Below are 27592 nucleotides of genomic sequence, written 5' to 3'. Positions count from 1 at the left end.
GCCGAGGTCAGCCCATCTTTGGGATGCAGGTGGGTGCAGCGGGTACGGAGCTCCGGCGTGGGGTCAGGAGTGGAGGTAGAAGGTGTGTTTCGGAGGCAGCTGCTTTGCTTTGCCGTGCTCATTTGGGGGGGGGGGGGGGGGGGGGGAAATACTAAAAGTAATAATCCTGCTGTTCCGATCGCCTGTCTGTTGCTCTTCCTGCTGCCCCCCTTGCACCCCCGATGGCGGCTTGTCGCTGTAGCCCTTGGGGTCCCTCGAGTTTCGGCAACTGCTCGTCTTGCTGGGGACTGGTCGACTGTACTGTAACAAAACGATGTGTTAACCTCGGTACCCTGCCACGTGTCTGTACACGTTCCACATGGCAGTGCAGAGGGGGCCTTCTAGCTGTTAATGCCTTTCTAGTTATTTTATCAAAAGGAAGGAAAAAAAAAAAAAAAAAAAAAAGGAAAACTGTAAATGTAGCAAGCTGTGTTTGCAAATGCTTATTTTCTCCTGTCTCCTCTGAGACTGGTTATGTCACTTTGTCACTGTTTGAAATGGATGCTAGGCTCTTTTTAAGGGAGGGTTGCTACACTTGGTGTTAAATGCCTCACTGACTTCTCTCTTTTTTTTTTGTTTTTAAGTTTCCAATACAGGTAATAGTTGAATGACTTCTTCTTTTTTTTTTTTTTTTTTTTTTTTTTTTTTTAAGATAGTGTTCATCTCAGTGGCATGGAGTGGGTGGCTGGAGGGCAGCATTTCAATGAGTAGTTTACAGTTTCACTTTCTGCAGACACTTGAACATAGGACCGATGTATCTGTGACAAGCACATCCCCTTGGTGGGAAGCCCCGAGGAGCGGAGGGGACATGCAGAGCGTGCTCGGGTCAGCCCCGGGGTCCCTGCGCTGTCCCCCTGTGGCTCGCTCTCTAGCCATCAGCTCTGCATGGGGCTGGCTCGTGCCGGTGGTACCCGCCCCCAGGAGGGTCCCCCGAGCCTCCCTGGTGCAGCCCCACTCCCCCTCCTCCTCTCCCAGCCTGTCCCGGTCCCATTGGGGTTGGAAGCCTTTGGATCTGTGGCTCAGAAACCCCCAGTAAGCCACGCGGCCAGGGTTGGCCCTCTGCTCGCTTGCCAGGAGCAAAAGGGGTGATGGTTCGATGTGCTGGCCCTTCTCAAACCCTGTGTGTCCCAACCTCAGCCTTCTGTTTCCCAAAACTAGAAAGTGTGTGCAACCTTCTTCAGCTGCATTTATCGTAGAGACAAACTTAAAATGACTCATCACAGACCATGTATCACTTGGGAGGAAAATCTTGTTAATATGGCCCACTGTACATGATCCATCTTCTGTCGATAGTACATAATCTTTGACTCATGTGCTAGGATCATCATCACATATAAAAGGAAAAGAGAAAAATGTAAAATACTTGAATGAGAGCTTGTATTATAACATTAATATTATTCAGAGTATCTGCTTTCTAGGCTGATGTGATTCATTATTCTAGTAATGCTTTAGTCCTTTGTAATTTGTGGTAATTATGCTTTTTCCTTTTTAATACAAAAAAAATGTATAAAAATAAAAACTTCAAAAGACAGTGCAGCCTGGGTTTTCTGTTCTGCTGACTTGACCTCCCCAAGGGGACATGAACGGGTTGGGCTCATCCCTGTGCGGTCGCAGGGGCTGAAGGAGGGTGGGAGAAGAGCTGGTTCCTCAGGTGGAGCTTCCTCGGAGGACACGGCCTAGCAATGGTGACGTGTCATTTTTGTCCCAGGCCCCCAGATAGGATCGATCAGTTGTGTAGGTACTTACGGACACGCATAAAGGTATGGATGCTACGCTCTTTTGGGCCCTTTCTTACAGGGTTTCACTAGTGTCCACGCAACTCGGGACAGCCGGGACTCTTCTTCCCTTGGAAAGTCTCTTTCTGCAGTTGTGCAGACGCTTCACACACGTTGTGCGCTTCACAACAACTTCACGTTGTGCAGTTCTGGTTTGTGACCCCTCTTGGCGTGTGGGGAGCAAGATGGAGCTCAGCAGGAGGAAGTGATGGACCAGGGCTTCTGCCATGTAGCACATCAGCCCCCAGCTCTCCTGTCCCACGATGGGGAAACTGGCTTCACGTTTGCAGCTGTTAGTTTGTGGAGTGGCGATGTAGGCCGTGATGGCCCTTGGTCAGACCAGGATGAAGAAAAACTTGGGGGAAGTCAGGCCTCTGTTGCATGTTTCCAAAACTCTGGCCCCGCTGACTTTCCATGGGGTTGCATCTCGTATCCCAGGTGTTCAAAGTCTCAGAAAAGTAGTGGGTTTAATCCTATTACATGTAGTTACAGTGATCTTGCTGGTATTTCTGCAGAACGCTGCTCAAAGAGTGAAAACTGAAGCACAAAAACCTTAATAACTCCCCAAAGCCATGTGGCCCAGAACATATCTGGCTTAAGTGCAGGCAGCTAGAACAAGGAACAGTGCAGGTAATTAAGAAAAAACCCACTAAACGTGGTTTTAAAATAGCTTTCTAGAGCAGCTCTTTATTTTTTCTGCCTTGGGTAGAAAATAGTGGCAGCAAAAGTGCGGTCATTTCAAGTCGCATGTTTTAAGTTCAGCTTCAGGTTTTCTTACGTGTGAACAGTAACTTGTTTCCCAATTAAAATACTATTTGGCATAAATCATTGTCTCTTGCTCTGCTAGTCACGGGGCTCTGCGGCACCCTGCAGGCTGCGGGGTTGGTTCACTCTGCCCTGGGTGCCTCGGGGATGCTCTCTGAGAGCGGCGTGAGGCTGAGGAGGACCCTGTGTCTCTGGTAGGCTTTGGTCTGTTTGAACACTGTGTCTGTGCCATGCAGATAATCCAACACTCCCAGGACTCCATAGCACTGGTTGAACCTGGAAACCAGAGAATAAACATCACTGGAAGTTACTGCGGTTACCTTGCTCTGGTATTTCCATCTCCTTTCAGAGCCCTAATGAGCCGTCCACAGGATTCCTGCTACGGTGCTGGGCCCCTTGCAGCCGCATCGGCTGTTTCTGCAGGAGGCAAACTGGTGGGAGCAGCGTGCCTGGATCTAGGGCGCACCTGGGGAATGGGAACAGCTCCTCCGGTGCTGTGTAGGTATCCCTGAACAACCTGCCGAACCTCTGCCCTCTCCAGTATAGGAGGTGGCTGGGAATCTCTGCCAGGAAGGGTTAATTGGGATTGATTGGGCAAGGTGTTACCTGAAAACGTTACTAATGCCAGCGTATTGGAGAGGGACAGAGAGAAAAGCTCCCTGCGGATTTATTTCAGCTGTGTGACTTGCCCTTGCTCTGTCTTCTTCTAGCCCACGTGCTGTGTCCTGAACTTCTAGGCAGAGCCTTGCAGAGAGCAGGCTCTGACCCTGTGCTTGTGCTGGGGAAGTCCAGGAATACCCGATACTGCAGGCACCGTGTGCTTTCTGCGTGCTTTCCTCCTCCATCATCTTTGGAAACTCGAAACGCCCAGCCCCACTTCGGTGTTGGTGCTTTGGAGAAAGTTTCTGCGTCAGCTGGTGGAGGAGGGGGGGTGTCAGTGAGGTGCCTGGCAGTTGCGTGGGCAGTGGGCTCTGTCCTCTGAAACCCCGACGGCTGTTTTAACTGCTTTGAGAACCAGCATTCAGCCTGCTGTCAGGCTTCTCCGCTCGTGTGCGAGTTACTGAAACGCTCTCGAGCCTCAGGAAGGGCGGGAGGGAGTGGGGAGCTGAGCGGTGCCCAGACGTACTTGAGGTGGTGGAAGTCGTGGAACTCTGGCGACGGTAGGAAGGGCAGGTGGTAGCCGCAGTGCGAAATGCTTGTTGTTACGAGAGCAAGGGAGAACCATGCTGCGATTGAAACGATATGGGACCCCATCAGCATCGGGCCAGTCATGACGGGCAGCGTGTTGGAGAGCTAGAAATGAGAGGCAAAGTCAGCCTCATTAATGGGTCCACAACAAGCAGCCTCTCCTCTAGAAGCTGAATTCTTTCACCTGGGTGATGCATCATAGCATCGTATTAGTTTTGTACAAACAGCATAAAGGGCAGATCCGTCCGCAAACACCTTGCTAAAATTACATAATCATCAAAGAAATAATTACAAAAATTACTAAAATTACGTAATCGTCAAAGGAATAATTACAACTACGGCAAAACATTGTCACAGCCCAAGCTCCCTACACTTGTAGTAGGAGTCAGATGTGAGATCAAACCAGGGGTGTGAGAGCAGCATGATTCCAGTAAATCACCCTGGAGTCAGAAGTAGGAATTTCAGTTTCACCTTGGAGTAATGCAGAAGCTGCTCTTGGGAAACCCGGCTGTAAAAGGGCATGGCCCGTGGACATGTGCAGTCAAAGGCAGCGATGTGATGATCCCGCCTGCATCACTTCATTGTGTCCTACTGGTGGCACAAACAGCTGTCGCTGCCCAGAGCAAGCTGACAGCACCAGCTAGGCTCAGTTGGACTTACATAAAAAGTTATCCTGCTGCCCAAAGACTGTCAGTTAGGGACACTCACAGAGCTGGTGTGGCAGCCCAGGACTATTGTTAACAGGAGAAAGTGCCTATAAGTGGAATCTTCTGAAGGTGGGATGTGTTTTCGTGAGAAATCTCAGCTGAAGCAGTGCTGGGAGATGCTCCTGAAAACACTGATCCCAGCTGCGAGCATGAAAATCGTAACAGAATTCTGAGTCCATGCAGTAACCTGGACTGTGTAAGTGTCACATCTTGTGCTGAAAGCACCGTCTGTGCTACTAGCCCTCTCTGTGCTCAAGGAATCGCCATGCAGTTGGTTCCTTATCTGTTGGAGGCACTTGCATCTGGGCTCTTAAAGCTAGTGGAGTGCAGTATGAACAGGTACTGTGACGCTTCTACAGCCAGGCTTCTTGGCAAAGCAGCTTAGCTTCCTCTGCCTAAGAAAGAAGCGTCCAAGAAACATTTACTTTTCTTCTCTTACGACTCCTCCTCATCCCACGGTAATCACACTCCGTGCAGAAACTGGGAGGTGACCACATGAGAACCCACTTACTATGTGTTCTACTGGGTGAGCATAAATGGAGACCACACCGATGGGGGCTGTCCACTCGTGGTGCTTCTTGTGAATGTGCTTATACAGGACCGGGAGGTGAACGAGCCTAAGCAGAGAAACCAGAGAAAGGCAAGTTTTGAGCTCCGCAAGAAAGGAACACAGAGTAACATAACACAGAATTTCTGCTGGGGACTTGCTCATGTCTCCTCTTTAACTTAAAGATTTCAGAGCAGCTGGGAATAAGAGCGCAGGACTCCTGGCTTCCCTCGCTCTCTCTTTAGTATTGATCCCTCTTACAACTGATGTGTCCACTGGCTGATGTTAAACTTAAATCCAGATAAATTCCATACATCAAAATCCCTGAATGACTCATTTGCTCAGACCTGGGAGAGTACTGCTTAGGGGAAGACTCGCTTTATATTCTCACTGTTTTGACTTTTCCCACTGGCAACTATTAGAGTCAGAATTTTATGTTCTGTGGGTGCTTTGTAAGAAATGGCTTTTTACAGGTTTTTTTTTTTTTTGAGTGCATTTGTCCAGAAGGGAAACCTACATACTTCTGAGATTGCTGTGCTTGCTTCTGCACAGCCTTTTGCAGGTTTTTTTTCTTCCTTGCTTTAGTTTTTTCCTCTAATGTTGGTGTCAGTGCTTAGAACGCCTGCGGTGTCAGCTGCCAGGCCCCGTTTCATAGGTGCTGTACAAGTGAATGTGAGATCAGTCACTGACCTCTTGAGCTTTTTTCTTTCAGGACAGTCAGTCTTGTTCATCTCTTTTCAAAGAATGCTGGGCCACAGCTTTTGTGTAAAGCTACCTGGGTTTTTTCTTCCTTTGCTTCTAAGCTGCTCCACCTTCGTAATTTTACCCATTTTTGCCTACTGTAGTTACTGACAGCACCAAAGCCTCATGTTGTAAAGGTGGAGTTCAGGACCTGGAAGTCTTCCCTTATAAATACAAGACTGGTGGAACAGCGGGGACTGGGACCATTGCTGTTGCAGGAGAAGGGTATAAGCTTAAAGGCATGGAGGAAAACCACAGAGTCCTGTTCCTGTGCTCCACTCACCTGTGTGTATAATAGAAGAGAACTTCCTCTATTAAGGTAAAGATGCCTAGCTCCATAAGAAACCAGTGGAAGGTGGGTAATTCCTTGTTGAAGGTGCTGCCCCACCACTTCATGACGTAGAACATGGGCACAAGCATGGGCAAGGAGATAAAGAACTGATTACACAGCGCTGTGTAGATGGCTTGGCGCAATTTCTTTGTGTCCACCTGCAAAAGAGAAGTCAGGACGTGAGGCTAAGTCAGAAGCAATGCAGCCTTGAGTTGGACGGATAAAAAGTTTTCAGATTTGTAGGCAGTTTCCATATTAGTTTTGGGATCAACTTTTTAACAAGCAGCCCAGCCAGATCTGATCAGTAGCCTAATTACAAGAACCGCCTTCCTCTCCGCCATGGATATACAGGACTCAGCTTGACTTCCCTTGAACCCTACCTGGTTGCAAGACAAAAGCCTAACAGGTTCTTCTCCCTGCTCCTAGCCTAAGGAGACTGCAGGAAGCGTTTAGCCAGCAGAAGAGGCAGAGTGGGAAATACTTACAGGATCATTCTTGCCCAGCTGAATGCGATAGCGAGTAATGAAAGCTGGCTTTCCTGTTACATCAGCCACCATAAGGATTCCATTGAAGCACCAGAAAGCAAGGCAAGGCACCAACGCAGCCCCTGTGGCGTGGGGAAAAGGCAGAGATACGTGAATGAATGGAGAGCTATGGCTAAATCAGAAACAAAATATGGTGGCATAGTATCCAGAGGATCTTGCTGGGACCCAGGTGTGCCAGGTGTGTATCCTCTGCCCTGAGATGCTTTAAAATGGAATATGGGCAAGTTCTGACATCCAGGTAAGACCTTGGGAATGGGGAAGAGGTTAGAGTAGACAAATGTCTCCTAGGTTGAAATGTGCCACAACTGAGGCTAAGAAAGGGCTTTTCTGGATGGCTGGGGCATCTCTTGTCATGGGTGGTTTTTTGTAAATACAAGTAGGATATGGTTGAGTTGGTCCCTGGGACCTTGCAAAGTCTCTACCAGGCTGTTCGCCAGCTGTTAATCACAGACAGAGAAGAGTTTTATAGGTGCTATGGCAAGAGTAAAATTCGCTATTTTAACTTTAATTTTCAGTAATGGGTTCTACTCATTCAGCTCTCACTGAGCCAAGTGTTTTCACAGGAAAGCCATTTCAGCTTTTCAAAGGCAGCTCAGGTGTCCCACATCAGCTGGGGCTGGCTTTGAAGCCTACACGTGCTTTTTCTGTGGGAGGGTGAGTGAGTTTGGGAAGGCATGTCCATGTCCCACTATTAGATGTAATACACGGATTGTTCCTCCTACAGCACAGAGTTGTTAAAACTCACCAAGGAAGAAAATTGTCCGCTCCTTTCCCTCACACAGGTAGTAGAACTTCAGCCATGTTGTCTGCCAGAAATGGCCTAAAGTGTCCCAGATATTCTGTGCATACCTGTGGGAATAAGTGTTCTTGGTTGCCCATCTTTTCATCATCCACTTTTTCCTCTCTCCATCCACAGAAAAGTGTTCGAACAATGGGGCTTGAGGAAAAAATCTTACCCAGAAACAGAGTTCGCCAAGACGGTGAATATGAGCAAGCCCGTACCAAGGACACGGGCAGTGATCTTCACAGCATCCCTGAGCTTCTCCTCCTGTGAGCAAGCAACAAGGGTAAGTACGTCCTGCTGTGTCCTGCACTAGCGGTTTTTGTATTTAAAATGTTGTTTTTTGTTTGTTGTTTCAGAGACTCTCGAAAGAAGGTAACAAAGCTGTTATGGGCTGTTGAGTGTAGCTGAGGGGAGGGAGCACACCCACATCCCTCTGCCGTGCTTACAGAGACCCCAAGTGTCACTGACATGGAATTTCTCTGGAATAACCAAAGGGAGAGAAAGGACCACTGATTTCGCCCCCTTTGGTTTTGTTTGGCATGCTTCTTGCTGCCTGGAGGATTATAACATAAGGAGCTTCTGGATAACTCGCAGCAGTAGCAAAGGAAGACCTGGGGGTAAGGAATGGTGATCCACCTTAACACCTCCCTCGCTCCGTATTTTTTCCCTCCCAGTATGCTTTCCCCCTGCAGCGGCCAAACTGTTGTGCTTCAGATGATCTGGTTAACAGCTCCAGTTAATCCAGAACCACTCCTCTCAACTTTCCTCTTTGCTTTGAAGACCGATGCTGAAGTCAGGCTCACGTGCCCAGAAGCTTGCCTTTTTCCCCCCAAGTGTAACAGAGGTTTAATACACGATGTTACCTTTCCTTGCATAAGTCGCTTTGCTGTGCCTTTAGGCCATCACAGGTACAACTCAGCTCTAGTACAACTAGTGCAACTTGGCTAGTAGGTGCCAGCTGTATAGGACAACTGCACATTAACAAGGACGTTAAATGCTTCTAAAATATTTTTTAAAAATGTATAATAACATGGTAGCCACTGTTAGAAAACCGCAACAGCTGCTCTTAATGAAAAGTGTAAAGTTCTCTAAACCCCTGCTCTCAGTGACAGAAATGTCACCTACTGAAGAAATACTCTTGGGCAGCTGTGATGTTAGCATTACTCTTTTATCACGGTACGGATTTGAACTATACAAAGCAACTGCAAGACAGTCAGAAAACTACCAGCGAGATGTTTTGATTCCAGGAATTAGTATATTCAAAAAGCAGTATTCAATATATTTGAGCATTTAAATATTCAAACTCAAGTTTTTTAGCAGATATATGACCAATGTATAATTAACTATCAGTCTTTTAGAGTAGCCCAAGTTGGAACTGGTTCTGGAGTTCCACAGTCTTAGTTTGGGTTTTCTTGGGTGAATATGTATTATATTTATCTGCAGGACAACTGTTTTAGAAATATCAACGCAATTCTAAAATAATACAGTGTAATAACTGGCTAGCGTCTTGTTCATTACTCTGTCCTTCCTGTTTTTTAACTGTGGTGTTGTGCTTCACAAACAGACTGGAGTAAAAATAGCATGATTCATAGTTGCTGTCCTGCTTGCCTCCTGTCAGAGAGGACAAACAAGAGAGACGGCTCACTAATAAATGTTGAATGCAGGTGTGTTTAAGGTAATGCAATATAGAGGAATCCTCTCTATACAGCTTTTAGCGCTAAAAGCTTTAAGATTCTGTAGCAGCTACAGAACATTAAGCATCTCCCAGGACTTGTCAGCAATATTTATCTGTCCCAGGACAGAACTTTGCTCATTAGCACTGAAACTTTCCTTGTTAAATGAAACAACCGTTTCCTCCTATCATCTTTTTTTTTTTTTTTTTAAATCAATTTAGCAACTGGGAAGGAAGTAATTTAAAGGACTCTTGCCCTACAGCTTGATGTTTGTGAACCCTATAAGTTTATATTAGAAGTAATGTGATCTGTTGCCACCATTATCACTGGGTGTACTGAACTACAAATGCAAGGCTGGCAAAAAAAAAAATGAAATCCCTTCCAGCTTCAGATAGCGCACGCTGGGCTCTGGGCTGCAGAGTTGCTCTCTTAGCAGTTTCGTTCTTCCAATTGCATCCACGTTATGCCTCATGTATGCTGACATGAGATAAGACTTTCTCACTCTTTAGACCCTGAAACACCATCTACATATTCTTTAGAAAAAAGGTTACAAAAGCTACAAAAAGCTTAGAGCTTTTTAGCAGAATCACGTAAGTCTTTCCTACCCTTGGGTTGAAGAACATACCAAAGAAAAACTCTGTTGTCTTACAAGTGTAAGACTTTTTAGTTAGACTAAATAGTATTGCAGATTCTTTAGCATCTTCCAGCTGAAGAACTCGGAGAGTTTCAAAACCTAGTAACTCCTAATATTCATCAGACACTGTGTATGTCCTGCTTTGAGACAGGACAGAGGGTAGCTAAAGCTTAACCATTTTAAAAGCCCTTTGGCTAGAAACTGTCTTGTTTTGAGGCTGTGTTTTTATTGCATGTGATGAAATGATTATGTGAATGAATCCCACACAGTGTCATTACGTGAGCTGTGGAAGCAGAAAGTTTACATAGAAAATAAAAAATCTTGTTGATCAAGTCCAAGTGCTAACACCCTGTTCCTCTTCATGCCAACAGCTCCGGCACAGTAGTTTCCAAACCCTGATCTGTGGATTGCTTGAGATCTTGCCCTTGAAGGGCTTGGACAAGCTGGCAATTTCCTTAAGTGCAGAACAGGGTTGCTGCCTGCAAGGTAAAGAAACTGGGGCACATCTGCTGGGAAACATACTGTCTAGCAGGACCACTTTGAAGGACTGGGTCCGGTTAGGTGGCGCAGCTTCTGGTTACAGGGGAGTGTTGTGGTCTCTTGCCACGCAAGCAAAGAACACAGGCCCTTCACCGCGTGGTGCCGCAGCTGCAGTCCACTGGAAGGGAAAAATGCTGGGAAAATGTTGCTGTAGTCATAAGAGATGAGCTCCTAGTCGTGCTAAAGTGATCAGAGGGTGGCTGTATCTGTCACTTCTTTTAGAAGACGATTTGACACATCCAGCCTTCCAAAGCACCTGCAAAATGCTTTGTTTAAAAGATGACTATAAGCCTTTACCTGCTTCTGCTGCTCAGCCATGGTGGAATATCCAGAGTCTCTTTTCATCTGAAATAAGAAGTGATCTAAGTAAATGAACCTTGTACGGCTGGAGTGTGGAAGAACACACTGCTGACTCCAACAAATCCCCTCAACTTCAAGTTCGGTTGCAAAACTGTAAAATATTTACTCTCTGTGCTCTGTCCTGTCCTGCTCCCTCCTTCGTGTTGGCCATCAAGCAACGCTGAGCTTTTGAGAAGAAAAAACTCCCGTATTTCCTGGTGAGTTAGTATTTTCCTGGGAGACTAACAGGGATGCAAGAGTAACAAAGAAAAACAGGAGAAAAGGCAAACCCAAAGCTTTTGATTGTGACTGTTGTGTTGTGGCACAGCTGCCTCCCTTGATCTGGCCCAGGAATACACTGCACTCAGGAGGAACTCCAGCACTTCACAGACTGCAAGGAAAGGAGGATATGGGACATGTTCTTCCATTAATGACAACATGCTGTTAAACTAACAAGGATGCAAACAAAAATCTGACTACATCCAAGTGAGGTTGTGCCATGAAGAGTTAACACAGTAGAGCCCCAGGAAACCTCCCCTCACATGGCAGAGGAACAGCTCAAGAACACGGTTAAGTGAGAAAATCATCTTTGCTGCAGTTCTGCTATGGTCAATTTGAGTGTTTGAAGTCCTAAATGGACAGGTGGCCATCTCATAATAATTCTCCCTGCATTTGGCTCTGGCTTGACCATTTGTTGCTGGGTTTGGTAATAAATAAAAAAAATATACAAAATTAACCCAAGGTTTAAGTAGTTGCTGGAGCTTCACCGCTGTTGGCTATGGAAAGCTCTCTATTTCAGGACACGCTGTCCTAAGGATTACTGTGTTGCTCTTTTTATATTGCTGCACTCTTACCATAAATAATAATTAGCAAAAGCTAACAAAACATTCCTTAAGGTTTTCTTGGTTTCATCCCATCTTTAAGAACAAACACGTGAATTACAGTATGAAGGCCAGATTACTGTGGATTGCAGAATGTAATCCATTTTGCTTTTCATACTTAGGAGACTATTCAAGCAGAGGCAAACCACGTTACCTACGGTAACAAAGGAAAGCAGAAACAAGGTAAAGGCACCTGTCCAAGGTACAAAGAAAAAAAGAGCTGGAAAACTATTAATTAGAAAGATGATATTCTATTACCTTTCCGATGGAGCAAGCCTCTTAGGAGTAGTCCTCTTGCAGTGTTTCGTTTCAGAAAGGAGGAATACACTGCCAAAAAAGAATTCCCCGTATTAACCAGGAGGTTATACTTCAAAAAGCTTGAAATGATAGCTTTCTGGGTACGTTCTTACAAATGCAACTCTGTTTATTTACAGCTGTTACCAGCTCTGTTTCCCTAAGTTGCATGTTAGTATGCAGGTCAAGGGGCACGAGACAGAAAAATTGGACACCACCTTCCTGCTTGGGCTCCTGCTTACTCCTGGACAGAAAAGGACAAGGCCAAGTCCATCAAACTACATACTTTAGTGGAAGAAACTGATGTGAAACAGTTCGGAGAAGGAAAAAAAAAAAAAAGGCAAAAAGTGATTTGAAACTTGAAACCATGAGCCTGAACTCCCAACGCCCTATTTTAACATTAGTGTTGTATGTACTCCTATGGGAAATGCTAACTTTTGGTTATCAGCCTAAAAAGAAAAAAAAAAAAATCAAGTTAACTTTGTCTCCCTTGGCCAAAGAAAGTAAGAGTGAGAGGTGCCCTAAGTTGCTATTGCTTAAAATAAGAATGTGTTAAGGAAGTCACAGTGTTCTCAGACTTCTCGTCTTTCCCCAGATCTAGAGCTCCTTGCTATTAGACTTTGTGAGCTGCTAAAGCCAGTCTATGCAATCTTCTGTATGTTGATTTTTTTTTCTCTGATATATCAAGTTTTTCCAACCACAACCTTATTGAAAAAATATAGTTGGATTCCAACATATCTGATGAAGAATACCTATAAGTAGCAACCACAAATAACCTGCTGGCCTGGGTAGAACAGCATAAATAACTTGCCACAGGACGATCTGACCTCATCTTAATTTCCAGTGATGCATTTTTATGTTACATAACATGCAATACAGTCCCATCTTGTCACACGGGTCCTCTCAGTGCAGGTATGCCCACTGTCTCCGAGAAAACACTGCTAATGTTTGAAATATGTCAGGCTTGAATAATCCATTCTTTTTTGAGGCTTTGCTCCATTCCAGCTTCCTTAGCAGGTTGTTTGGAGTCTTGTACAGTTGAGTTTTGAGTATCTGCATGGAAGGAGATGCCACAGCTTCTCTAGGAAATCTGTTCAAGTATTCGACTACTTAATTTCCGCCCCCTCCCCTAGTATCTAATCGGATTTTCCCTTGCTGTAACTCGTATCCCTTGCCCCTTTGCTGTGCACCTCCCCTCTCTGTCTTCTCTACAACCGCCCAGTCGGGAGCTGAAACAGCAATATGAAATTATTCTGCTGGGACAGCACAGTAAATAGTGTTGGCCATAGTCTTCTGTGGTTAAAGAGATTGTTTTCTTCTCTGATGACCCTGTGGCAGACAATGTTAGATCTTTGAGAGAGAAGGCATAATAGGGTTATCTCAGCTGCTTGCCGGAAGGCTGATGCTCCGGAATGGTTCCTCCATACAGCAGTGCTGAGTCAAACCCTGCTGAGTCTTTGTATGCAAAGAGCTAGAGCAGAGCACAGCAGAAAGTGTGGCTCTGAGTTTTTAGGAAGAGAAAGAGCCACTGCTTCACTGAGTCCCATATTCTTTGAGTTTAGGAAAGAGTTAAAATTATAATAATTTTAGTAGTACTCCTTTTAAAATAATCAAATTATGATAGAAGTCTCGCTTGGGCAAAGAAACAGTACTGCCATATCTGCTTACCCTCACTCTCCCTAAAATCTCAGTGTACTACCTTTATTAAGTCACATTTACAAGATAAACTTTTACATTATTTACATTAAAAAAATAATTCTACATTAAAAAAATGAAAAAAAAAAATTTTGATGGATTAAGCTTTCCCCAGCATCTCATGACCTACTCTTTTTTTGTTGGATAATGCCTCTTCTGACTCAGAATACACCAAATACATTAAAAAAGCATTCGCGTAACCACGGCTGTTTCGGCAAACAAGAAAGCCATTCAACTGCTTGGCACTGATCTCATGTTGGCACGTTATACAGCCCCGAATCAACCAGCGAAGATCTCAGCTGTCTGCAGCTATTTCCAAATATGAACTAGAACTGGTGCTGTTTTAAAAAAAAAAAAAAGGTTCCTTTTCAGTTATTTCAAAGTAGTTAACACAAAATTGATCCAAACCAAATTTGTAACCCTAAAGTGAAAGCAATTGGTTTTCCAGTCAGTCTCTTGACATTTAAGGGGAAACATACACTAGTCAATAAATAATTCTAATACATTTTATTTATTATTATTTCCATGTACTTCATAATTTGTCCAACAACTGTTCATTAAGTCACAGATCTGTTTCCACTGAATTTTCCACTTCAGGTATCGGAAGAAGCTAGTTTGTCTAAGTCATGTTTTAAAATGCTCAACACAGTCTAAAAGGAAAGAACTACCGTATTTTCTACATTTGTTTTAAAAATTATGTTATTATTTATATCCCATCTCTGCTGTCCCCTTGTGTTGTACCCAGGGTTCTATTGCATTGCTTCCTGCTTCTGACACCAGCCCCGTAGCCCTGCTGCTGGCAGGTGCAGCGGAGGAACAGGGTACATCTGCTGTGATGGACGTGCTGCCCACCACAGTTTCTTGGTATTCCTTTTTCTCTCCTGCTTGGATCTTCTGTAGTAGACCTCACTTCACTAGAATCAACAGTTACAGTGGAGAGATAGTGGGAAACAACTGCGCCTGAGACAAAAAAGGCTATGATTATCCATGAAAGTATAGAAAGGAAAACATAAGAGCTTACCTGGTCACCCAAAAAGTTGCTTATCAGCCACACTGTGTGGACAGACACAGGATTAGATGTTGTGCTTGGTGGATGTCCTACTGTGCCAAGCACTACCTGCATCTGAAGGCAACCACAGTGCCTAGGAAAGCTTACAACCATACTTTACACAGACACATGCCATTGCCTTTTAATGATTCCCTCAAAGTTTCTATCGTATCTTTTCAAGCTAGTATACCCCTGAACTCTGGCTGCACATTCTTTGCTCACCTCCTGCTGATGGTAGTCTAGGAGAAGTCCTTTGTGTCTATTCAGAGCCCAGAGTTCAACTCCTCACCTTTCACTACTGCTGTGGAAACTTTATGACGGTTTAGGCAAATGTGACAGGGGTGTGTTTCCAAGCAGGAGCTGGCTGTCCCCTCCCAGACGAGTCATGTGAAGCCAGTGCCATGTCACTGTTAGTACTGGCAGTGTTCCCTGTGCATATGTGCATGCTGTCACTCAGTTCGGGGTTTGGAATACATCTCTGCAGGTAAGAGTTTTTCATCAAGAGTCAATGGCTGTATCTGAGAATAAAAAAGCCACCTACACCTTAAAGGTAAGTAGTTTTTATAATGCACTAACTCACGTTTTGAACACAGAATCGCTAATGCCAGTGCAACTCAATGGGTTAAAGGTCTATCTGTTAAAAGCAATAAGGGTTACTATGAGATTCGGCAAAAGACCCCAGCAGTCCAGTTTTCATTGTGTTGTACTAACTCTATGAAGTACACCAACACTATGTTGCTACATAGTGTTCTCAGCCAGTTACAGGTATTGATTCCAACTGTAAGGCAAGATACAAATAGGTTAGAATGTGCTTGGGCTTAGTTGTCTTCAAATATGTTTACAGACCATAACGTCTGTAATTATGGCATTGCAGAGAGGGAGATGCAATGTGCAGCAGCATTGGTCTTTATTATGCAAATGTGGCCCCAATCTGTTACTTACCTAATGTACAGTGCCCTATTATGAGCTAAGCCCTGAGAACTGAGGATGTTACTTGCCATAACCTTCCAAATTTATATTTCCACCCAAGGAAGAACAAGGAATATGACCTCTGCCTCACAGCTACCCTTGCATGGCCATTCACAGGTAAAGCAACACATGCTCTTTGGTAAGCAACATCTCAAGCCAGCAGCAGCTAGAGCCGCAGAGCGATCTGCGAGCATGAATAATGGTGCTGCCTCGTTGTCTGAGCCTGGTTTCTTGTACCTACTACTACATCTGTATTTTAATCAATTAACTTTTTTTTCAGGAGAGTATTCCCAGAACTCCTGTCCCACCCTCATGGTGTTTGTCCTCTTAGTGTGGTAAACATTTGCTGTTCCTTCATTTCAGATTTAAGACTGTGTTACTGTTTTCATTGACACTTTCTCTTGACTAATCCCAGCTATTCCTTGGTGGGGAAAAAGTCTGTAATTCTTAGCTGTTGCTACTAATTGTTATTTATCATAGCCAGCACACTCACCTAGGAGGAATGCAATTCCTTCAAACTATTTACTCACGTGCAGAGGAGGAAGAGGAAATTGGCATTTCAAGAGAGGAGTGCCATATGAATGTTGTCCTGAGTCGATATTGATTTGGATTTGAGCTTGCACTGGGAGGACTATCCATCCAATAGCCAAAAGTAGGTGATAAGCCAGTGAATTTCACAAACCTCAGTGTTTCTTTTTAACCGTTGTTCAATCCCGACACGGGTTATCTCTGAAATATTTACACCCAATAGGAACAGACAGCTCAGCATATTAGTCATAAGGATGGAAGTGTAATTTACCTTCTGGTGCAAGTTTGTGTCTAGCGCAGGTTGGCAGTCATCTAAAAGTTGCTTCTGTCTGTTAGCTAGCCTGCGCCCTGCACTGGCATCTTCATCACAAACACTCCGATGTTAGTGTTGTCTTTGCTGAGGCATGCACGAAGTCTGATGTCTTCTCAGCAGAAAGACTTTTTGATCAGACACTTCATAAAATAACTTCTCTTTGTTCACTCGCCACAGTTTTTGTAATAGTCACTGTTTGTTTCGCTGTTTGAAAAAAACATTAGGAGAAAAACTACGAATTATTTTTCAGGATTGTACAAACCCACACTGATAGCTCCTCTAATGCTGAAGAGGAATCTGAACTTTATCGTTAATTCCCTGCGTTCTGAACTATATTTCTAACCATCTGCCAGGGCACACATGCCACCACCCAGTACTGTGGTGGTTTTTGGTAAGCATCTGTGGAGCAATGGAAGGGTTAGGAAAATGTCAACTACAGCCTTGCTGTTATGGTTTAAACGTGTTCAGCCAGCAACAGCTGCATCTTTTAACTCTCAATTCACGTTTTAACATTTCCATAAGTAAGTTTTCTACCATTTGCAGTGCTGTTACTAAGTTCTAAAGGAAATGCACAATGATTTCAACATGGCACGATCCAGGACATGCAGCTCAAGCTGACCAAGGTGAAATTGTTGAGTTTAAAGCCCTTTATTCCACCTCAGGATGCAGTAAGTCTACAAGACAAACTGTTTTTTCACTGTGGTCTTAACAGAACCGCATGGAGGGTTTGAGGACTTTTCAAGGTCCTGCTTTTGAGTGTTGGACCTGGAAGCAAGTTTGGTAACTAACTTCCAAATACAAGAACTATGGGACTTTTCATAAAGAGTGGGGTGCCTTTCCCAGCTATTTTTCATCTTTATTAGCCGTGATCAAAATTAGTCATGATTGAAAAAAAAAATTCTGTTCGCCTTGAGCAACATTTCCAGCTCTCACCACCAATGCTCGTAAACATCCCTGAAGAGCATTTTTTTTTAAACTACATGCAAACCGTTAAAACACTGTAAGTGCAGTTTATCACAAGTGATTATTTCCTCCAATACACTTTTTATTAGAGTAGCAAGGCACACATATTTTGGTTTCCTGAGAAGATTAATCCTCCATTTTTCCCTTGGATTTAACATATCTTCAAGCACTGGGTTTGTAAGAAAGAAAAATGGTTGTATTTTATTCTGAACCCTTTAGGAAAAAAAATAATAAATCTAACCTTATATTTACAGAGTGCTGTAATCCAGCCTGCTGTATTTACTTGCTAACAACGCTTTCTTGCACAAAATCCCAAACTCAAGTGACCACGGGAAGAAAGGCGATTACTTTTTGCCAGTCTAGCATATTGCATAATACATAAATTACACAACACAAGAGACTGCAGAGCTAAGGCAAAATGGTAACTATCTATCATCTACGAAGATAAACTTTGAATCCAAATAATGTTCAATAATGGGATGTCATAAGATGCTGACAGCACCAAGGTCACTTGATAGAGAGCAGTACTTGGAATAACCTCTTTTCTAAAAGTTACACTTCTGTTGAGGTATGAACATTAAACCTGAGACACTGAACTATGTCTGAACTGTAAAAGGTACCAAGATTTGTTTTTCCAAATACTTTTTATCAAAATGGTAGGCAAGTAGTTAGGATTCAGTGGGAGGAAATACTCCCAAATGGTGGGCAGAAAACAATTCTGCAGCAGCACTAGAACTGCAGGATTTTGTAACAGATGCAACCCCGTCCAGAAGGCTGGCAATCTAACAGAAAGGAAATACTATCTATGCTTAATGATCAGTAGACAAACTTCCAAATAAATTGCATATCTGCTGTCAGCATCAACCAGCAAAGCAAGCATTGGCAGCCACCTTACACAAGAAGTTACATTACGCTGCTTTTCTGGATACAAACTTCTGTTGCTGATGTAATTTAAATAGCATTTCTGGGAGAAGCCAGCCTAGAAGTCTGCAGACATAGTAGATATATTAAGAGTTACTTCTGAACTTCTGCAGGAAGAAGGAGAATTTCCTCAACTGAAGAGTCTTGCTACAGACGACAACCTGTGAGCAACACGTGCCAGGACAGCAGCGGTTTGTGCTCTTGGCCTCAAAAAACAGCCCCTCGTCCTGCCCCGCTGGGCCGCACAGCCCAGGCCTGTGAGTCTGCGGGGGACCATGGCGCACGGCAGCCCGGGCCTGAGCGGGCTCTGCAGCGACCCGAGGGCTCTGCTGTGCCCCACTCGCCTCCCGTGAGGGAGGGCCGCCATTTCTTTTAGGGATGCTCAGCCGGGGCCTGGCGCAGCCCCTGCCCCAAGGGACCTGGCGCTGGGGCGGCTCCCCACGCCGCCATGCTGGAACCCCACCCGAGGCCCGGTGGGTGCCTCCGGCCACCCAGCCTCGAGGCTCCCGGTCCCTCTGGGAGAGGAGGGCACCAACTCCCTTATCCCTCACCCCCGCCCGCGGACTTTGGACTCGCCCGCCGCGCCCAGAGCACGGAGCCCGGGCGAGCCCATAAGCCCGCGCTGGGGGTGGGGAAAGACGAGCCACGACGAGGCCAAGGCCTTCGCGCAGGCGCGCTGCGGGCCGCCCCACCGCGCGGCGCTCCAGCTCCCCCGCCCGCTCCCTTTCCCCTCCCCTCCGCGGGAGCGCGCGCAGCCGCGGGCCAGGCGCGCGCAGCAACGTACCCCACCGCGCGCCCCGCCGGCTTCTCCCCATCTCTCGCGAGAGCTGAAGCGGCAACCCGGAAGTCTTGCCCCTGGCGGGGGCCGCATCGCGCCTGCGCGGAGGCGAGAGGCCCGGCCCCGGCTTCCGGGCAGGTAGCGTGGGGGCAGGGACGGCGATGGGGAGCGCCGGAGCAGACGAGTCGCGGGGGGGACTGAGGGCTAGAGCGGCCGGGCGGCCCGGCTCCCGCGGCGCGAGCGGCGGGGCCTGGCGGCGCGCAGGCAGGTGCGGGCGGGACGGCCCCGGGTGCTGCGCGGGAGCCCGCGGCGGCGGGGACGGGGGGGGGGGCGGGGGGGCCTCTGGCTTCCCGTCCGGGATGAGCCACGTCCGGCCAGGCCCCGGCCCCGGCGGGGCGGACGGCGGCGGGGAGTCTGCGGGGGGCAGTGCGGCGCGCGGGCCCGGGGCCCTGAAGCAGCGAGGCCCTGCCGGCGGGCTGAGGGGGGGGAGGGGCGGCGGTGGGCTGCGGCCCTCCGGCCGGCACAGGCAGCCCCAGGTAGCCGGTCGCGCAGGGCCCGGCCGGTGCGTGCGGCGCTTGAGCCCCGGCTGCGGGCCCGGGAGCGGTTTGCCCGCGGTGCGGCGGGAGCGGTAAACAAGCGGTGAGGTACCGTGGGTGCTGCGCCGCCGGGGCTGCTGTCAGTGTGGGCTGAAATGCATCACCCGAGCGTTTCCTGAGTTACCTCAGAGAGGCTCACGCCTGTAAATGCAGCCTGTGAAGCATTCTGTTACTGTTTTTTAAAACTATCGCAATAGTTCCATATTAAGTGCGAGGATTCCCTGCTTGTACATCTTATGCCCAAAGTTTCAGAGCTTATGCCTGGAGAAGAGGAAAGATAGGGAGAATGACTCTTTTCATAAATAACTGGACTATTAATTGCACATCCCCTCTTGCAACCCAAAAAGATGCTCTAGATTTTCTTCTCATCCAGCATGTTTGCAGGAAGTGATAAAAACAAGAAAGAACTCGATGTGAACTTTAAACGGCCTAGTTGAAGGTGAAAATGGAAGTGGGACGTGACTCTCAACAGAGCGTTCATTCTTATACGTCAGTCTTTCTTTGTATAAAGTATTATTTATTTGTTTAATGCAGCACATTGGTAAGATCGCATAGCTTGCAGTTCTGCGCTGTCATCTGAATTCAACATCAGCTGTCATCACTCTGGTCCCTGCAAGATGCCAGCAGCCCTTGCAGAGAACAGCCAGGTTATCTGTGAAGTATGGGCAAACAATCTGGAAGAAGAGATGAGGAAAATTCGAGAGATTGTTCTAAGTTACAGCTACATTGCAATGGTAAATATCTTATACTTGACCTAATTGCCTTAGTCAAGGGATTTTATTGGGTAGAGGAGTAAGCTGATGCTTGAGTGAGAAATTACTTTCCGCATCCCCAGTCAAACTGATCTGGAAGTTAAGTGGTGAAAAAATAGAAAGCTGTTCAGTAGAATCTTTCCAGAATTTAATACAAGTATGTTGAGTATGGATCGAATGAAGGATGGGGAAGAGAGGGACCACCTTAAAAACCTGAATTAATTTAACATTTAGCTACTCATAATGTATGAGTTCGTGCAACAGGAAAATGAAACTGATTAGATGTGCAGTTGGGTTTAAATTTTTAGTTTTCCATCAGTGTATTTGTCCTTTGAATGTCTTTCTCCGTTTGGTTATGGAAGATGCCATGGTCCTGCAGGACAAAAGGCCTGCAAATGACAACTAGTCAGCTAGGCTGCCTCCTTTTTAGTGAGGTCAGATGTTGATTCCTAGAGAAGGAAAGTACTCTGGTTGTAGGTATGACAGTGTGTTCAGAAAGCTTTGTTTAAGAAGACCAGAATCTCCCCCAAGTGGGAGGAATCTCTTCCTGCTCATAGAAGTCTGCATTTGCTAGGCAGGAGCCAGTTAGTTACAGAAATAACTGGTTTTTGTTAGGATACTGTAAGTTACGCCAAGTCTGCTTAGGAACACTAAACTTTAAAGTATGAAAAGTCCTTAATAAAATTGTGCCATAAAAACACGTGCCCCTGTAGAGCGTGGGGTATTTCAGTGTAAAATGCAGTTGTGTAAGTGAGTATGATTTTTTTTTTTGTTACCATATATCAATGGGAAATGATCTTTCTTGCTTCTCTTTCTTCAGTCTCACTGAAAGTGTGCTTATGATCAGTTTTAGTGGCTGTGCTGTAAGTGTGGACGCAAAGGTCTTGGGCAAGGGAGAATTTTTTTCAGATACACAGCACTGCATCCTTCATGGAAGTTATGTGACCTAATCAGAGTAAAAATAGTATGGAAGTTTGGGTTTTAGCAAAGATAGCACACTATCGCTAGCCAAGTAAAATGTTTTTCATCTAATAGATAGTTGCTGTGTTGTTAAGGTCTGTTTTGATTGGCAGTGGTTTTCGTTAATGTAGGCGTTGGCTGTTCCTCAAAAATGGTGAAGGTTATCACTATCTCTGGACTATTGAATGAAGATGGTCAGAGTGCTAAATTTAACTGGTATTTAGAATGTGAAAGAACACTGATTAAATAAATAAATAAAGTCCACTTTAGTAGATTTAGGGAAAATGAGTTAGTCCTTTGAGAGAGAGATGTTTAGTTTGTACAGTAGTGCGTACCGGATGACTTTGTAACAGTTTTGTTTTGGACTAAAACAAAACTGCAAGAAGGGATACCTGTAATAAATGAATGCAAGTTAACAAATTGTGTAGGTTTTTTTAGTATCTGACTTGTAGCGGTTTAAAAGTTGCATGAATAGGGAAAACGAGAGGAAAGAAAAAAGTGATTTTTACAGAGCAATTCACAGAATGAAGTGCCAAGACCTGCAAGTGTGGAACTGAATAGGCTTCTGATAAAGTAAGTGGTGAAATAAGATTTTTCCCTTCTCTCCTAGGACACAGAGTTTCCTGGAGTTGTTGTAAGGCCAATTGGTGAATTCCGCAGTTCCATAGACTATCAATACCAGCTTCTTCGGTGTAACGTCGATCTTCTGAAAATTATCCAGCTGGGCCTGACTTTCACAAATGAGAAAGGAGAATATCCTTCTGGCATCAACACCTGGCAGTTCAACTTTAAATTCAACCTTACGTGAGTCTTTTGAATAATCACCTATTCCCTGTGAAGTGATGCTTTCCTTTGGCAGATGCAGGTGTCCATATGTTGGTTCTGAGTGATAAAAATTTAGACTCTAACACAGATTATGTGGGAACCTCTTTTGGCATGACAGGAATTTGCAGTGTTTCTGGAAGTCTATGCTAAAATCCTGTCCTTAATACTCTTTCTTTCATAAATAGCCTATCCCCAGTAATTTTATGTGCCTTAATTTTTTTTTTTCTGGAACAATCGTCAGAAACTTTATGTTTTATATATAAAAATCCATCTCTTTCTGCTAAAAATAAATGGATGTACTGTTTTCAGCAAAAAGGAAAATGCCTGTTCACAGATCCATGCTAAAATATAAACTGTGTAATTGTCACACCTGTTCAGGAGAATGAATCTTGTTAAATGGAGTGTGGCAGTTCCTGTTTCCTCCATGCTGTAACACCCTGGGTTACTGTTGAAACAGGTATTATCCCTTCCCCTGTAATTGTAAAGAGAACTCGGCATAATTACCACTACAGCTGCCTGGAAATAAAGAGAGGGTTTATCTGGCAAAACCACACATTTATAGGAAATCCATCTCTATTCTTATGGGACTTTATTGGAAAACGTTACAAAAATATATAGCTAGTATGTGCAGGTCATACAGTTCTTGAACCCAAAAGCTGCAATATTTACTCCCACAAGTTTGTAAGCCTCTTGAAAGTACCAAAGTCAGAGTGAAGTGGTCATAAATTTTGCTGTGTTATGTTCTTCCCACTCCCACCTCGCCTCTCAAATGAAACAAACTACAGAAATCAGGTTCCTGCTCAGCTCTCCACCAAGCATATCATCACTCATCCCTGTCCTTCCATAGTCAAGTATTATGCAATTTTGTTTACTCCCAGCGATGGAACTGGAGGAGATGATGATATGGTGGTGTGTGCTGTGAAGTGAGAAAGAAAAATGTAGACAGGAATGATGCTTGGTGCTTTGGAGTTGTATGTCTTCTTGTCTGGGAGAGCTCTCCTTTTCTTTGTGCTCTCATCTGTGGTGCTTCCATTCATGTTGCAGAAGTGACGTTTTTCAAAACATCATTCGGTTATATGGAGGTGGGATCTTTGGAATTTGCACTACCAACAGAATTACTAACTAGCTATGATTGCAGAATAGCTTGTGTTGGATGTAGGAGGCTGCAGTAGTGGTATTAAAATTTGAATTTTCTAGAGAGAGAAATGTGGAACCCAGAGATAGCCTATTGGTCACTCCAATTTTTGAAATACAGTGTGGGGAGAATTTTTCTGAAATGAGCCTTGACTTGGTAGCATAGCACCTTGAGTGCAAAAGCTGTTTTTCTCCTTCAGGGAGGACATGTACTCTCAGGATTCCATAGACCTCCTTGCCAGCTCTGGGCTGCAGTTCCAGAAGCATGAAGAAGAAGGGATTGATACCCTACACTTTGCAGAATTGCTTATGACATCTGGGGTCGTCCTTAGTGACAGTGTGAAGTGGCTGTCCTTCCACAGGTAGGTCTGAGATGGTCACTGATGCTGTGAAATGAGAAGTCTTTCTGACTGAAATACTATACTTTTGTCCATGGAGACTGACACATTTGAAGGAGAAGAATTAGCAGCTCTGCAGTTCTTAAAATAAGTTTAAAGATACGAAGGCCAAGTTTAAGAAGTAAGGACACTGGGCACTTCATTTTCTACTAACTAATTGGCTACACGATCCAAGATATCATGATCCAAGATCACTGTGGTCTCAATTTTGTGTGTGCGTTGCTGGCAAGTCCTTTTGCTGTTACAAGTCTTCCTCTCTGGCGGGAGTTACTAAGTTGAAATATGATTTCTACACTTAGTAACTTGTGTGCGTTGTGAAATAAGGTTTTTGTTCCGTCCTTAAAATGTTGGTGTTTACGTAGAGGAAGAAATTAGTTGTCCGTCTTGTAGCCTCTGGTCCTTGGTATCAGCAGGTAAAAGGACTTGAGGAAGGAGGTGCTCACAACAGATACTTACAAGGTGTCCTGCTTTTCTGTATTGCCTATAGCTACAGAAACTTGCAGTCTTGGGAAGAAAAGTATGTTCTTCCCAAAGGCTTAGCTGTTCTGTAAGAGGTTAGTGGAGGCACCCAGAGAACATTCAAAAGTCCAACATTGACACAGGTGATCAGGATGAATTCTGGTTCTAATCCAGAGAAGTTTTACAAACATCAGAAAATGTTTTGAAAGCTACAACATGTAAAACTCTTGTGAAAAATGAGATATTGGTACCGACTGAGTACATGTGTTGCCTGCTTATCTGGTTTCTGTATGTTTTTGGTTTTCAGTGGTTATGACTTTGGCTACATGGTCAAATTGTTGACAGATTCCAGGTTACCTGAAGAGGAACATGAATTTTTCCATATTTTGAACCTTTTCTTCCCATCTATCTATGATGTAAAGTACTTAATGAAGAGCTGCAAAAACCTCAAGGTACTTCTGTCTCCCCAGCAAGCAAATGATGGGTGGGCATCAACACTGTAAATGTACAGTAGCCAAGTGACAGAACTGCTGCATGTATCAAGTCTTAATTAAAACTGGAACGTGTATATAAGCCAGTAGTCACACATAAAGCATGTATGACTAAGTCTGTATTTAATAGATACTGCCTCCCCAGTTTTAGGCTTATCAATATGTGTATTATATAGGCGACATTACCATAACCTTCCGTTTGTGCATCAGTAATTTCAGAGGCCAATTATAATTCAGCATGCTTATCTTCGCTATGCAAGGTGGAGTTCTTACATGAACTACTACATGACTTGATTAACTGGTTGACATGCAGAGGGTTGAAAGTCATTTATCTACTGCATCACAGCCTTGTTCAAGGCAGGGGAGGGAAAGGTCCAGCATTTGTAACCTATGAATGTACCCACAGTCATCTCTAGTATCTGCAGCAGGAAAGCAAGGTACTCAACCTGAGAAGAGTATTTACACATTCTTGAACAGTATTTATTACTATGTTTAACTCACAGCTGGTGTGTGTGTGTACTGCTAGAATCTGCATGGATTCATCGTAGCCAGTGTTTGTCCTCACGTTTTGGGGAAGTGTGGCAATTCTGGTAAGAGATGAATCTTCCAAAATAAGATCTGTTCTGTTCCCATGGCAGGGTGGCCTTCAAGAAGTGGCAGATCAGCTGGATTTGCAGCGAATTGGACGACAACACCAGGCAGGATCGGACTCTCTTCTCACAGGAATGGCATTCTTCAGAATGAAAGAGGTACTGCGGTATTCTTTATGGTTCTTCTTTCTCCAGTTCCTATCCATAAATGTCAACACACAATGTGGGTGGGGTTTTTTTGTTTGTTTGTTTTGAGCCTTGTGACCCTCACACTTTGAACTGTCAATAATAGTTGTTGTTGATACTGGCACAGACTTCTGTTTACTCCTCTTCCATGTGCTCATTTTGATTTGTACACTGCATCTTAGAGGTGTCTGACTTCAAATGTGCTGTTTAATTGACGTTGGGTGCTTTCTGATGTAAAGACACAGTTAAAAAATACCTTTTTTTTTTTTTTTAATCTGCAGTTGTTTTTTGAGGATACAATTGATGATGCAAAGTATTGTGGGCGGCTGTATGGTCTTGGCACAGGAGTGGCTCAGAAACAAAATGAAGATGTGGACTCAGCCCAAGAGAAAATGAGCATTTTGGCTATTATCAACAACATGCAGCCATGATAAGTGGTACCCCTCAGTAGAACATGGTTACCATATTGGCAGCTGCTGTCCTCAACCATTTTCCCCAATAGTGTCTCAAACACAAGGCATCTACAGTATACAGCCTGCAGAAGGCCTGCAGTTTTGCTGAAGAGCTGCATCTTCATTTGAAACCCAGAAGTTGACTGAATTCCTAATGCCAGCATTTGTGGTTTGCCATTTTTTTAATACCAAGGGCAAAAGACATAACCTACTGTGTATACCTCCGGTTTTTTTCCTTCTTTATACTGTACAGAATCCACAAGGAAGACTTAACAGTAGAATATTCAGTAGAGCTAAGGGTCTGGATATCCAGTGAGAATGGACACAGACATGCACAACAATTTGAAAATTGTGCTTTATACAGCTTATTTTAAAACTTCTGCATGTTGTGAGGGTGACTGCTTCACCTCATGTTTGCTTATTTTATCTTTGTGTAGTCTGAAACTTGCTCCCTTTGATCACTGCAGAGGTTTGGGAACGGATGACATTAAAAATGATCCTTGCAGCTAAAAATACTCAGAGATTTGCTTTAACAACAGTGGGAATGGATAATATTGGAGCTGATTTGATCAGTTCTCCATAGTTTCTAATCCTGTGTGGTACAGGTTTAACCCAAACTGAGCCTCAGCTTAGTTCTTATGGGTATTAAGAAACTGTTCTGGCTTAAGAGGCCTAAAACTTCACCTTTGATAGGGGGTTGGACCAATACTCTGACTTCGGTTTTCTTCAACTTAACCTACGAATTTTATTCTTCTTGCAACACAAGTAGTTCAGCAGATGGATAAGTATTTGTTCCTCTTCTTCCCCATACTCCTCCAGCCCCTGATTCTGCTATATGCTTAACAACAGCCAAAACAGCTGTTTCTCAATTATAAACATCTAAGAAGTTATTAGATGGAAGAACAACTTGGGATTCTGACTTTTTAAAAAATGAGCTATTGTATAGTGTTTTTTTTCAACAGTTCTGTAATGACATTTCTTAAAAAAAAACCCCAACAAACAAATGCAAACCAAAAAAACCAACCCAACCCCTTTTGGACATGGCAGACTTTAAATTTTAAGACTTTGTCTTGCATTTTAAACAAGCTTAAACAATCCATTATTAGAAGTTGAGGTTTAGAGCTGGTATTTAAAATGCTTGTAAATACGATTTGTTCTTAATTTTTGTAAAATAAATTTTTTTTTTAAACGAGGCCTTGTTTTGGATTTTCCATCAAGCATTAAAATTCCTGAAGTTCAGGCTTTGGAATCTGAATTTGAGCGATACACAACGAAAGATGCTCAAGTTCTTTTCTTCTTTTACCATTTATGATGTGCTACTGGGGTATTTCTTAGCAAAATCTGCTTTTCATAGAATCATTTAGGTTAGAAGTGTAGGGGGGCCTTTGGTTAAGCACTAGCTCCCCCTCCTGGTTTTCAAGTATTTTGTACAAACGTAGCAAGTGGCAACAGTTCACTACATTTAACACACCTCCAGAAGGATCTTTTAGTATAACCCATCTTTTCACCTACTGCTCTTAAATGTTTTTCTGAGGCTTTACTCAGCTTGGAGTGGGAAGTCTATCAGTATCAAGGCTGCATCTTGGCTAGAAGAATCTGGAACAGCTGTTAATCTAAAAAATCCATCCCTCCTACTTTTTTTCTTAAAACAATCTTTATTGTAAAAAGCAGTTTGTTCAACCGCGGATGTTACCAAAAGCAGGGACTTTTCTTGACCTGGAGAAATCCCTTATCTATTGCTAGTCAAGCTC

General features: G+C 44.3%; 2 protein-coding genes across 6 annotated transcripts; one reads left to right on the top strand and one right to left on the bottom strand.

Annotated features, from left to right (window-relative positions):
* Nucleotides 1–651: 651 nt before the first annotated feature.
* On the bottom strand, nt 652–19090 carry FAXDC2 (fatty acid hydroxylase domain containing 2). Of its 3 annotated transcripts, none has more exons than XM_055718953.1 (11): nt 19005–19090; nt 14500–16540; nt 11748–11816; nt 10567–10614; nt 7595–7686; nt 7384–7487; nt 6579–6700; nt 6046–6251; nt 4986–5091; nt 3706–3872; nt 652–2855 (listed from the first exon to the last, which is right to left on the bottom strand). In XM_055718953.1, exons 4-11 carry the CDS (start codon nt 10612–10614, stop codon nt 2702–2704), a joined length of 999 nt encoding a protein of 332 aa, XP_055574928.1. In that variant the 5' UTR covers nt 11748–11816; nt 14500–16540; nt 19005–19090; the 3' UTR covers nt 652–2701. The 3 variants fall into 3 exon arrangements, with proteins under 3 accessions (XP_055574928.1, XP_055574929.1, XP_055574927.1); XM_055718954.1 differs by having other exon boundaries at nt 14749–16540; XM_055718952.1 differs by having other exon boundaries at nt 16295–16540.
* CNOT8 (CCR4-NOT transcription complex subunit 8) lies at nt 19028–27034 on the top strand. Of its 3 annotated transcripts, none has more exons than XM_055718956.1 (7): nt 19028–19136; nt 20129–20328; nt 21917–22110; nt 23466–23627; nt 24430–24574; nt 25252–25362; nt 25671–27034. In XM_055718956.1, exons 2-7 carry the CDS (start codon nt 20212–20214, stop codon nt 25818–25820), a joined length of 879 nt encoding a protein of 292 aa, XP_055574931.1. In that variant the 5' UTR covers nt 19028–19136; nt 20129–20211; the 3' UTR covers nt 25821–27034. The 3 variants fall into 3 exon arrangements, with proteins under 3 accessions (XP_055574931.1, XP_055574930.1, XP_055574932.1); XM_055718955.1 differs by having other exon boundaries at nt 19129–19266; XM_055718957.1 differs by having other exon boundaries at nt 19130–19262.
* Nucleotides 27035–27592: the final 558 nt, after the last annotated feature.

The sequence above is a fragment of the Falco cherrug genome, chromosome 8 (genome assembly GCF_023634085.1).
Source record: "Falco cherrug isolate bFalChe1 chromosome 8, bFalChe1.pri, whole genome shotgun sequence".
NCBI classification, from domain to species: domain Eukaryota; kingdom Metazoa; phylum Chordata; class Aves; order Falconiformes; family Falconidae; genus Falco; species Falco cherrug.
This window is presented reverse-complemented; position numbering and strand designations above follow the sequence as displayed.

Bases quoted from the DNA above. Each gene is read 5' to 3' on its own strand.
- CNOT8 (XM_055718956.1), top strand. From the start codon at position 20,212: ATGCCAGCAGCCCTTGCAGAGAACAGCCAGGTTATCTGTGAAGTATGG. The intron at 22,111-23,465 runs GTGAGTCTTTTG...TTTCTCCTTCAG, and splicing joins AACTTTAAATTCAACCTTAC to GGAGGACATGTACTCTCAGG. The intron at 24,575-25,251 runs GTACTTCTGTCT...TTCCCATGGCAG, and splicing joins AGAGCTGCAAAAACCTCAAG to GGTGGCCTTCAAGAAGTGGC.
- FAXDC2 (XM_055718953.1), bottom strand. From the start codon at position 10,614: ATGAAAAGAGACTCTGGATATTCCACCATGGCTGAGCAGCAGAAGCAG. The intron at 5,092-6,045 runs GTGAGTGGAGCA...TTCTCTGCTTAG, and splicing joins CTCTTCTATTATACACACAG to GCTCGTTCACCTCCCGGTCC. The intron at 2,856-3,705 runs GTACGTCTGGGC...TCTGGTTTCCAG, and splicing joins CACGACTTCCACCACCTCAA to GTTCAACCAGTGCTATGGAG.